This window comes from Sapajus apella, unplaced genomic scaffold (genome assembly GCF_009761245.1).
Source record: "Sapajus apella isolate SASKATOON/1434 unplaced genomic scaffold, GSC_monkey_1.0 scaffold32, whole genome shotgun sequence".
NCBI classification, from domain to species: domain Eukaryota; kingdom Metazoa; phylum Chordata; class Mammalia; order Primates; family Cebidae; genus Sapajus; species Sapajus apella.
The window spans coordinates 22,955,998-22,968,385 of NW_022436972.1; the positions used below are offsets into that span (position 1 = coordinate 22,955,998).

The 12,388-nt window shown below is 40.5% G+C and overlaps 1 protein-coding gene and 1 pseudogene across 2 annotated transcripts in view; both read left to right on the forward strand.

The window, feature by feature from the left end:
* The first annotated feature begins 451 nt into the window (after nucleotides 1-451).
* Nucleotides 452-12,388, forward strand: part of EPSTI1 (epithelial stromal interaction 1) — a 78,054-nt gene continuing 66,117 nt past the window's right edge. The window contains exons 1-3 of one of the 2 annotated variants that reach the window (XM_032294776.1): nucleotides 452-706; nucleotides 3,052-3,125; nucleotides 3,877-3,960. In XM_032294776.1, coding sequence (XP_032150667.1) covers nucleotides 553-706; nucleotides 3,052-3,125; nucleotides 3,877-3,960 — 312 coding nt within the window. In that variant the 5' untranslated portion in view covers nucleotides 452-552. The remainder of the gene's footprint in view (nucleotides 707-3,051; nucleotides 3,126-3,876; nucleotides 3,961-12,388) is intronic. The other variant, XM_032294775.1, reaches the window with a different exon arrangement.
* Nucleotides 2,334-2,442, forward strand: LOC116562546 (annotated as a pseudogene).

Below are 12,388 nucleotides of genomic sequence, written 5' to 3' on the forward strand. Positions count from 1 at the left end.
GCAACCTCCGCCTCCTGGGTTCAGGCAATTCTCCTGCCTCAGCCTCCCGAGTAGCCGGCACTACAGGCACGCGCCACCATGCCCAGCTAATTTTTTGTATTTTTAGTAGAGACGGGGTTTCACCATGTTGACCAGGATGGTCTCGATCTCTTGGCCTCGTGATCCACCCGCCTCGGCCTCCCAAAGTGCTGGGATTACAGGCGTGAGCCACCGCGCCCGGCCTGGAAAATTCTTGACATGAAAATATTCTAGTTGTGCACGCATTGTCTATAGGAAACTTTAAAAATTAACTTGATATAGAGTTTTAAGAATGCCAGAATGGTAGGAAAATCTATACATTTTTTGTTTTAGTAGGAGCCCAGGTGGTTTTTCAAATTTGAACCCTCTGTGCGGACTCTTGGTAAGAATGTGCCACAGGCCGAGGGTGACCCACAGGCATCAGGGCTGAATATTGTGTTCCTGTCCTGGAAGCCTTGTTCACTCAGGCTCCCATGTAGTGAACATGGATTGCCTTCTAATTGTTGCTTAATTGCCTTCTAATAGTTGTTTCTTATGGTTCGAAGGGACTGTTTTTCTTTCAGAAGTCTAGTAATTGACAATTTGATGTTTCTCACCTGCTTAGTTGCGGAGCAGGAGCTGGCCAACCTAGAGAAATGGAAGGAGCAGAACAGAGCTAAACCAGTTCACCTGGTGCCCAGGCGGCTAGGTAAGCAAGCACGCTGCCTGAATGTGGGAGGGCGGGGTCACCTATGGATGATCCTGTTAACAGCTTGCAGATGTCTGTTTGTGAGTGTCCATTGTAGATTGTTTGGTCATTGTGCTGCTTGGGTGGAATGCATTTAATGAAGATACATATATTTCTGATTTTCTGTAAGTAGCAAACCTGTAATGCCACGTTCTATGGGAACAAAGTGATGGCTTAATTGCCAAATAATTTAGAGCCTCTTAGATGACTGACTCTGAAGAAAGCTTACCTGGGGTGCTGCATATGCCCTGGCATAGCACTAGTCAGGACGGGAGTAAATGCTAGCACAAGCATATTAATCATGGCAGTTAAATGTTAATGTGAAGAAAAGGTGTGGAGAGTCAGTTCCAAGAGCAAGATGAGAGTGAGCTGGAGACCTGGTGGTGGGTATAAGAGAAACATCACCTGTGTTTTTATTCTACAGATAGAGACCTCTGGGCCTCTGGAGCAGGTGCTGCCAGTGTGATGAATTGCCTGGGCTGCCTTTGCTGGTGTTTGAATCATTCAGCGGGGATGCCACCTAATGGGAATCATTCACATCTTTTCTTTACCTTTTTTCTTCTAGCAGCAGCTGAAAATTTAAAGGGTTGGACACACAGTGTCCACAGATTTAGTTAATAGAAGCCTGTCTTGTGTTAGGGGCCACTTACTGTTGTGATTGTTTTAGAGTTCCCTCCCCACCCCCAAGAACATAGGTAAAAATAATCTAATTTGGAAATTATTTAATGAGAGGAAGTAATAGTAATATTATCATCATTCCACTGTATTTCATTAAAAGGGCTTATCTCAAGTGTTTCCTTGGTGCAAATGAACCAGACTTGAAGGGTACAATGAGAAAACAGCTGTAATCTCTTCTAACCTGGTCCTGAGATTGGCTATATGAGACTGGTTTTTCCCAGGCTTTTTGGATGATGTAAAAAATTAAAGCTTTTGGTTTTTCTCAAACAGTAGAGTGACCAGGATTCTTATTTCAAATTCCTGTTACATGCATTATCTAGGGATAGTAAGGCGTGTGTGTGTGGGAGGGGCTTGGGGGTAGAAAAGAAAATTCTAAATTGTATTAAACTTTGAGATGAGTTTTGAACAAAATTTTTAAATGTTTAGACATCTGGCTCTCTACATTTCTTCTAATTTTCAACTCCTCTATTTCTCTACCCCTTAAAATATTGGAATTGTTGCAGGAGATGCTAAAAGGTGCTGTAACATTATGAAAAGCGTCAACATTCCTCACTGTTTTGAAAGAAATATTCCCCACCCCCCACAATAGCAATCGAAGGGCCCACATCAAACAGCCCTTATATATCTTTTGAATCTCAGAAGAAAAGTCCCTATGGTATCTTTCTCAGTTCAATTATAAGATCTATAGTGAACACAAATTGTTTTAATGCATCTTCTGTGAGAGTGAATCTTTCAGAAAGCTGACACTTTTAGTGACCAAAACACCAGAGAATTATTTCAAAGGAACCTCTATAATATGCACACCAAGCTTGCATAAACACTGAGAATTCCCTAAAGGACAATTCTTAGATGATTGTCAAGCTGCCAGGATTTCTGGCCCCAAATTCTTTTAGGTTTAAGAGAGAGCAATATTGCTTCTCGGCCTTTTGGCTAAGATCTAGTATCTGTTCTTATCAGTTTAATATCTGATTTTAAAAATATGTATATATAAAAGAGAGCAAGTAAATAATTTAACATCCATATTTTTAGTTTGACTATATGAAGAAAGAACAATAAATAGATTGGATTGATCAGTTACTAACTAGACTATTCTCATTTTCCCATTGTATTTTTAGAAACTGAGTTGTAAAGATTAAATACTTGTCTAGTGGCAAGACCTCTGAGAGCTTCCAGAGCCTTGTTGCCTGAATGCAAGGCAATAGAGTTAGAAGACAAAAAGCAATAGAAGCACCTTTGGTCACCATCTTTATTAGGTTCAGTCATGGTCATAATCAAGAAGGAGGAATATTCTATAGTTTTCTAGACAGGAACTGTTTCTTCTGTTTAGTGCAGACCTTTAGGTGTGATTTCAATCCAAGTGAAAAAGCTGAATACCTACATGATTGAAAAACCTTAGAGGTGTTCTTTTGTTTTAAAAATATGGCCTCCTCTTTCTGTCCAGCTCTCTTTTCTAAGTATTCCCCTTATTTAAGGTCTTATTAGAAAAACAGGTTATGTTCTTATTTCCAAGAGCATGAGAATATTAACAAAACTCATGTTATAACTTTATTATGTATTAATTAGTCCTTGATGGCTGACATTTCAGCTTAATATTTATGTTTCACCTATGTGAATTTTTTTTTCCTAAGGTGGAAGCCAGTCAGAAACTGAAGTCAGACAGAAACAGCAACTCCAGCTGATGCAATCTAAGTACCAGCAAAAGGTCAGAATTCATCTTCTTTGGTTCAATTTTGGTAAGGAATATGAGTACCAGCTCTTTCAAGTAACCATGAAATAACACAGTAACTTTACCAAAAGCATAAAACCTTCCAACCAATTGCAAAAGGCAGCTTTCAAAATCAAAGATATCAGGAAGTAAGAAGTTAAGAGATGGATACCTTCAATTCTTATCTAAGCCCTTTATCACTCAGCATGACCCTCAATTAAAGGACTTCTTTTTCTAGTTTGACTATATTTTAACTATAGTTTAAAGTCTATTATGTCTGGAATATTTTGGTTCTAAGAATGTGAATTTATTTACCACAGGCCAATTGTGGAAGCAGTACAGAAAAGATTTAAGATACTCAGTGATTTTTACAATGAACACTGAGTTTTGTAATCAGGAAAAATTATTTTCCCTTTTCCCTCCCCAATATACACACACACATACACACACACACACACACACACATACACACATACACACACATACCACACACACACACACATATAGAGACAGAAACATTGAGAAAGAGAGAGACTAAGGAAGAAACACAAAGACAGAAATTTCACAGACAGAAGACGTAGCCCGGCCAGTCTCTGTGATCCAAGTAGCTTGAAGTAACAACCTATAATCATGGTGAGGTATAGCACAAACAATACTGCAATTTGCCTTTCATCATAATTTTGTGTTCCACAGTTCAGACTGAAAAATGGTAACTGTTTTCGCTCTCTGTAATTTCAATATAATTTAGCTAAAAAGAGAAGAATCTGTAAGAATCAAGAAGGAAGCTGAAGAAGCTGAACTCCAAAAAATGAAGGCAATTCAGAGAGAGAAGGTAAGGAGGAGGTGCATTAGCTCACGTTTGCTGAGGGCTTAGAATATGCCAGGTTGTCTTCTAGACACTGTCCGTATATCAACTCAGTTAACCCTCACAGTAACCCTGTGAAGAACCTGTTCCCCTTATTACCCAATTTTGCAACTGGGGCTGGGTAATTTGCCTACTGGTTGGGGCTCCTCAACCTGTGTATTAGTCTGTTCTCACACTGCTAATAAAGACTGGGTAATTTATAAAAGAAAGAGGCTTAGCTAACTCAGAGTTCCACATGGCTGGGGAGTCCTCACAATCATGGCTAAAGGTGAATGAGGAGCAAAGTCCTGTCTTACATGGCAGCCAGCAAGACAGCAAGAGAGCTTGTGAGGGGAAATCCCCTTTATAAACCTATCGGACCTTGTTAGACTTTTTCACTACCACAATAACATTATGAGGGAAACCACCCCATGCTTCAATTATCTCCACCTGGCCCCACCCTCAACACGTGGGAATTATTACAATTCCAGGTGAGATTTGGGTGGGGACACAGCCAAATCATATCAACCAGTAAGAAGAACTGAGATTCACATCCAGGCAGACTGGCCTCAGAGCTGCGCGTCTTTGTCACCACACTGTCTCATTCCTTAGGGGAGTGATGAAAGTAGTAACCATATATTTATCCAGAAGGCAAAGCAGCTAGTAATGATGACGGCCCGTGGTATATGCTGCTGTACTTACATCCAAACATTGAATTTTCCAGACTGGGTGTGAAGTAGGTAAGCATGCCTCTCATTGATAAAAGAAAAAGCCTATATTTGCATTTCCTTATTAGTGACATGATCTATACTAAACCTCAAAGTGATGTGTTAGTTTTGATACTCTTTCTGGGGCTTGGGGGAAAAAGTCTCTTAAAAATGTTTATCTGCTAGAGAAAAAGAAAAAAAAAAAAGGTAGCGGTGTTCTGGCCACACACCTCCTTCCTTCTTCCTACTACTCTCATTTTCCACAAATTCCTAACCTGTAATAGATTTAAATCTTGGAGGTTTGGGAACAAGGCTGGCTCATGAAACTGACCACCATGCATGACACTTGCTGCAGCCTTAAGTCAAGGAAACGCATCCTGGCTGGGAGCAGACTAATCCTCCTTGGAAGGTGTCTGTTGTGCAGTGTGACCTTGTGTAGGCCCCCAACTTTTTCTGAAGCACCCAACCTTTCTTCTCCCAAGCTCAAGGACACCCTGTTGCTGTAGAGATGTGGGCTTTGTGGATGGAGATAAGACTGGATTTGCAAACGAGGAACCGAAATAAAATGCTGGAAGTATAAAAAGAGCATAGGAACTTTATAAAGTTTGACTTGGCAATCCATTTCTGACTGATCAACAATTATGGTTTCATTGTAGAAAATTTTTATTACAGCAACTTAAAAAATTTACCTGTATTTCTCTCTATGTTTCTATTCCCCACTCTCCTTTTCTCATCCAGTGTTTTTTCTTCCATTTTTCCTTCAAAGGAAGATTCATGCTTAGGTCTTGCAATTTTAGAGGAGGCACTCCCTTTACAGTGCATAGTCTGTATTTCAGGTAGAACAAAGAAAATCATTAAGTCATCACCAGGAGCAGAGTTAAGAGGCTTGCAGACCTTTAATCATCATTGTATTGCAACCTGTTGTCCTAAAGGTCATTTATTGTCATTTAATACCCATGATTGGCTGGCTTGTGGGTCATTTACAGCTAATTTCTTCATGGATCAATAATGTATATTATTCATAAATGTTTGTGGTTGAAACTGTTTTCTTTCCTTTTTTTTTTTTTTTTTTTTTTTTTGAGACTGGGTCTCACTCTGTTGCCCAGGCTGGAGTGCAGTGGTGTAATCACAGCAGCTTCAATTTTCTGGATTCAGGTAATCCTCCCACCTCAGCCTCCTGAGTAGCTGGGACTATAGGTGAACACCACCATAGCTTTTTTTATTTTTTGTAGAGATGGGGTTTTACCATGTTGCCCAGGCTGGTCTCGAACTCCTGGGCTCAAGGGATCCACCTGCCTCGGCCTCCCAAAGTGTCAGTATTACAGGAATGAGTCACTGTGTCTGGCCGAAACCGTTTTAACATTGTCTAACAGTAGTGTTTTTCTCTTTCCTAATGTGATAACTGTAATTCTATTGCCATAAATTTGCCAGAAAGTGAGAGATGGGGAGACAGAGATGATCTGCAGACCCTTCCCATTGAAAATACACCCCTTGAACAAGCAACATTGGTATCATCTGTGAGTTTGTTAAAAGAGCAGAATCTCGAGCTCCACGTCAGACCTACTGAATCAGAATCTGCATTTTAACAAGCTCCCAGATAATTCCTGTTCACATAAAAGCTTGAGGAGCATTAATTTAAACGACCTTGCAAAAGAAGGAGTGACCCATCCTTGTCCTTCCACAGACGCGATTTCTCTGGCTGATTGGCCTGCACTGCCACCATGATCCTAGCATTTCCCATCGTAGATAAATCTGTAGCTTTTCATGTTAAATGTGAGCCTAGTTAGTAGCTTGTGTCGGATAAGAAAAATGAACATTAGCCATCTAGAAATGACATATTTCACACTGCCAGTGTGGCAATGGCCAAGGGAAGTGATGATGGCTGTGCTTATGGAGCACTTAATTTTTAAAATGCACAGCAAACACACACATGGACGTCAGCCTGCAAACACACTGCCCTCCTCCCTAGGCAAATGGCTGCTGCCCAGAAACTCTGAGTCAAATAGAATCCAAGCAGCCTATTGCTGCCCAAGAGCCTCTAGCTTTGTCTCTGGTCTTGCCCCGACTGGCCACTGCTCCCCTTCTGCCCTTCATTTTCTCCTTTCCCAGAAGAAGTCACCAGGGGACATTGGGTCTCATTCTGATTGTTCATCATCTCTGTGTGGAGCATGTAGTGAGAGAAGAGTAGACTGGATTCCTTGCCAGCATTTGTGGGTGTATTTTGATCTTTAATAGACAGAAAGATGTGAAAATCGACCAGCTCTTTAGTATCCAGTCATGTCGATGAGGTCCAGGAAGAGTTAATCCTACGGGTAAAAGGGGAAATTTGGAGAGAGCATTTGGTATACTTCAATTGTATTCAGTTCGGGAATGTAACTTGCATTCCCTAAGCTATAGTCTGTCATGGTATACAAAAGTCTAGTGCTGTGCTGCGGCTTCCTTGTACTGGCTTATACTGTGAGAATAGATTGTCAAATTTTCAGGATTTTTTTTTAAGCTACTTGACTTCGTGTTGGCAGCTTGAAACTGACCGTGGTGGAAAATATTTGTGCTGTGGAAATCAGTAAGTGCTACAGATAAATTTTCCCTCCTCCTCATCCTCCTCCCTTCTAGACCTGATTGTTAAATGTTGACCAGCACACCACCACTGAGCACTAAATGAAAAAGGTATTTTCTTACCGCCCACCCCCTCCACATTCCAAAGCCAAGTCTCAAAGGGCTAGGGAGGGCAAAGATTTGGGGAAATAGCTGGCCTATTGTGTGTTTGATATTTATTGATTTAAAAATAGGTTATAGTTCATGTGGTGGGCAGAATAATGCTCCACCTCAAGACGTCCGTGTTTTATCCTTGGAATCTAGGAACATGTTTCCTCACATGGGTAAGGGGATTAAGGTCACAGGTGGAATTAGGGTTGCTAATCAACTGACCTTAAAATAGAAAGCATATCCTGCAATATCCAGGTGCCCAATATAATCACAGGGGCCCTTAAAATTGGAAGAGGGAGATAGAGAAAGAAGAGATGGCAACAGGAAAATGATTTAGCCCACCACTGCTGGCTTTGAAGATGCAGGAAGGGGCCATTAGCCCAGGGATGTGGGCGGCCTTTGAAGCTGGAAAAGACCAGGAAACGAATTATTTTCCTTCCAGCCTACAGAAGGAACACAGCCTTCCTTCCACCTTGATTTTAGCCCATTGAGACCCATTTTGTACTTCTGACCTCCAGAGCTGTAAGATAATAAATCTGTATTGTTTTAAGCTGTTAACTTTGTGGTAATTATTTACAGCAGCAATAGGAAACTAATACTACTCATGGTTTTATAACGATGTATTCATTTCTTTTCCAAGAAATCTATAAAGTAGAGACAATGTCTCTAAGACATTAAAACATTAAAGGAAACTCACTTAAAGTAAAAAGCAGTCTACCAGATGCAAGTGTTTTGCCACTGGTTCTTTCAGCATAAATAGATTTTCCTAACTCCCCACAGCAAGTATTTCACCCAGATTTAGTGCTGTGGGAGTAAATCACATTTTTCCCTCATAATCACATTGATAAATAATAATTTGATTTTCTCATACTTTCATAATACCCACAAACCTAAAATATGAAAATCTTCTAAATCCATTTTAAAGACTCTCTCTGCTCCCTAGGCTCATCTTATTCTGCCTTTGATCTACACATGTTTGAGATAATATACAGTATTATATAGTTTTCAAATACAGCCATCCTTTATGGAGTGGTGTTTGCATCCTCCTGATGCTTTAAGTCATCTCTAGGTTATTTATCATACCTCATATGATGCAAATGCCATGTAAACAGTTGTTACACTGTATTGTTTAGGGAATAATGACAAGAAAATAGTCTTACATATTCAGTTTAGATTCAATCATCTATTCATCATCCCCTGAATATTTTCTATCTGAAGTTGGTTGAGTCAGCAGATACAGAACTCACAGATGAGAAGGACCAACTGTACTTCATCTGATTCCCCAACCTTTTGGTATTGTACCCTCAGAGAACTCAAGAAACGAGTTAATGATCTGAGTGGCTTCCAACACCTTTTCTTGCTCTTTCCAGTAAGCTATGGCTGCTAAAATCATTTGAAGCACTGGAAGTTGCAGTGTTTTATGCAGTCACTGAGAAGTATAGTTTTAATGCTGTACAGTGAAGTAGAAAATAACTGGTAGAATGTAAGTTATGCATATTAGTTGCAGAGATGTATACATGTACATGTTAAGGAATCACACTTGTTGCTTTCTTATTTCTAGGAAGTAAGTAGTAGCAAGGGCTAACAGTTTAAGGATAATTTTAGGGGTAAACTCAACATTGAGGAAATTATTTCAATGTTGTTTATATAAACTGGGAGACATTTCCATTTCTGAAAACTTTCAGGGACTATCAGTGTTTCCAAGAAATGTGGTTCCTATATGATGCATTTCTTTGTAGATGAATTGGTAGAGGCATTAAGCCTTTGGTTCTTGAAATAGGGTCTCACTAATTAATCCCGTAATGTTGTTAATGTTAATGTCTCTGAAATAAAGATGTGGTACTAAGAGTGTAGGCTGATAGCTTCTCTGTGCTTCACTTACCTTATTTGTAAATGGATATAATAATAATATAATGAGACTGGTAGGACTAGAGGATGCAATATATGAAGAGCCCATAGTATAATACCTAGCACTTTGTAAGCACTCAGTAAAGGTACCCTAACCTAATTATAAATGTAAAGAAGTGCTTTAACACTGTCTTAGCGGAGTCTATTATATCACCCTCTTGGAAGAGGGGCATAGCGCGTATTATTTTTATGCATGAACTGGATGGGTTCAATGTTCATTTCTGCTAAACCCACATGAATGAGGTTGCTGGAGAGAAAAACACATGTGACTTTTGGGTTTTCTTTTGTCACACTGCATTTCTGAGATTTCATTTCAGCTGGATCTTTCCCAATGCCTAATGCCCAGCATTTTTTTTTTAAATTTGCATTTTAGGGCTAACCCCAATTACCAAAATCCTTACTGGCTTTATATTCTTCTGATACTTTCCTTTCATTTGTAGCACGTGACCTCATCTCTCACTTCATAGGAAATAAAGGTCACTGGCTTTAAGTATCTTCATTTTTCTCTTACTCTCCCTTTGCTGCACCTACCCCTGTTGTATCTCAGGAGGAATCAGAAGGCTCCTTTCCTCACTGCTAACATGGGTTCTCTTCCACCTGTGTTTACCATCTCATCTTCCCTCCTGTCTCCCCAGGGACCTTACTTCTCCATCAGTTAAGTTCCCTTTCTCCTTTCACTTTCTTGTTTTATTGTTTATTTTTGTTTCCCTAGGGATTTAATCTTACTCAAATATCTCATCTTAAAAACAAATTTTCTGTATGGTGGTCTGCTTTCAACTCCTCTATCCCAAGCATCATGGTTCAAACTTCTTGAAAGACTCCTCTACCACATTTGGTTCCCAAATGTCAGTCCGCAGACTGACTCTCTGACAATCACCAGAACTAAAGAATCTCTATTTTTAAAAAATGTTCCCCAGGGGATGCATGGCTCACCTAGCTTAAGAATTTACCTTCTCTGATTCCTTTCTTTCTCTGATTCCTCATTTGTTGATGGACTAAGTTTGGCTTTTCTTTCTAATACTTCTCTGGTTCTAATCTACCTAAGATCATCAGTGGTGTTCTTTTTTTTTTTTTTTTTTTTTTTTAAGATGGAGTTTTGCTCCTGTTGCCCAGGCTGGAGTGCAATGTCATGATCTGGGCTCACTGCAACCTCCTTCTCCTGGGATCAAGAGATTCTCCTGCCTCAACCTCCTGAGTCATTGGGATTACAGGCACCTGCCACCAAGCCCAGCTAATTTTTGTTATTTTTAGTAGAGACAGAGTTTCGCCATGTTGCCAGGCTGGTCTTGAACTCCTGACCTCAAGTGACCCACCCACCTCGGCCTCCCAGAATGCTGGGATTACAGGCATCAGCCACCTCACCTGGCCTACCAATGGTGTTCTTAATGGAAACTGGGCAGAGTGGTTCATCCCTGTAATCCCAGGATACTGGGAGGCCAAGAAGGAAAGATTGCTTGAGACCAGGACTTTGGGACCAGCTTGGGTAACATGGTGAGTCCCCATCTCTTAAAAAGAAAGAAAATAGTCTGGTAAAGGTTTTTAAATTCCTCACTTATTTTACTCTGTGTAAAATTAAATGTTAAGGTTGGGTGTGCTAGCTCATGCCTATAATCTCAGCACTTTGGGAGGCCAAGATGGGTCAACTGCTTGAGCCGAGGAGTTCAATGCCAGCCTGAGAAACACGGTGAGCCCATCTCTACAAAAACACAAATATTAGCCAGGTGTGGTGGTATGCACCTGTAATCCCAGCTACTCAAGAGGCTGAGGCATGAGAACACTTGAACCTGGGAGGTGGAGGTTGCAGTGAGCCGAGATGGCACCACCACACTGCACAGAGCAGATCCTATATCAAATAAATCTATAAATAAAATTAAAATTAACTATTACATACTCTGTCCTTCAAATTCCGCCCTTCTGAACTTCTCTGGGATCCTTGTCTTTGACTTGTTTTTCCGCTATTGATGCTCACCAGATCCCATCCCATGGTGTCCTCTAATACTTCTGGGCCTAGGCCCCCTCTCCTTAGGTGAAAACTTCTGCATTTAAGGATCTAGTTATTGTTTGGGCTGATTTCTGCAGTTCATATCTTTAGGCCAGACCATATTTCTAAATTCCAGAACCATATATTTTATTGCATGCTTGATATTTCTCCCTAAATATGCTACAAGTTTACCTCAAATCCAATAAATTCAAAATTGAACTCATGTTCATTCGAATGCTCTTAAATGATAGTAATCTTAGACTCTTCCTCCCTTTGTACTCATCTCATATCTGTGTCGTCAGACTTTCTATTATTTCTGTCCCTTAAGTTTTTCTCAAGACTGTCATTTCTTTCCTCTCCCCTATACCTGCTGACTTAATTTAGGAGTCATAATTTATGGCCTAGATTACTGTGATTACTGTGAGATTACTAGATTACTGTGAGAATCACCTCTGGGGTTCTCTTGTATTTGTGGCCCTTGCTGCAGTTTAACCTCCATGTTGCTATAAGAGTGAGCCGCTTCCTTTCCTGCTTAAAATAAAATAATGGCTTACCACTGCAGGTCATGGTGTCCAAATTCCTTTACTGGGCACATACATTCCTATATAATTATCCCTTCTTTCTTCTCAGTCTTATCTTCTACTCATCTCTCTAAAAACACTGTTCAATTTATCCATGAGCTTCTTGGGTTTCCCTGAACTGACATATTCTCTTGTGCCTTTGTACATTAAAAATGTTGTAGGCCAGGCACGATGGCTCATGCCTGTAATCCCAGCACTTTGGGAGGCCGAGGCTGGTGGATCACCTGGGGTCAGGAGTTTGAGACCAGCCTACCAACAAGGAGAAACCCCATCTCTACTAAAAATACAAAATTAGCTGGGTGTGGTGGCGCATGCCTGTAATCCCAGCTACTCGGGAGGCTGAGGCAGGAGAATCGCTTGAACCTGGGAGGCAGAGGTTGCAGTGAGCCAAGATGGCACCATTGCAGTCTAGCCTGGGCAACAAGAGCAAAACTCCATCTCAAAAAAAGAAAATTGTAAGTTCTGGGAATGCCCCCTTTCCTGTCCAGGGTTACTCCAGCCCATGGTTGCCTTTGTGCAAATTAGAGACCAAT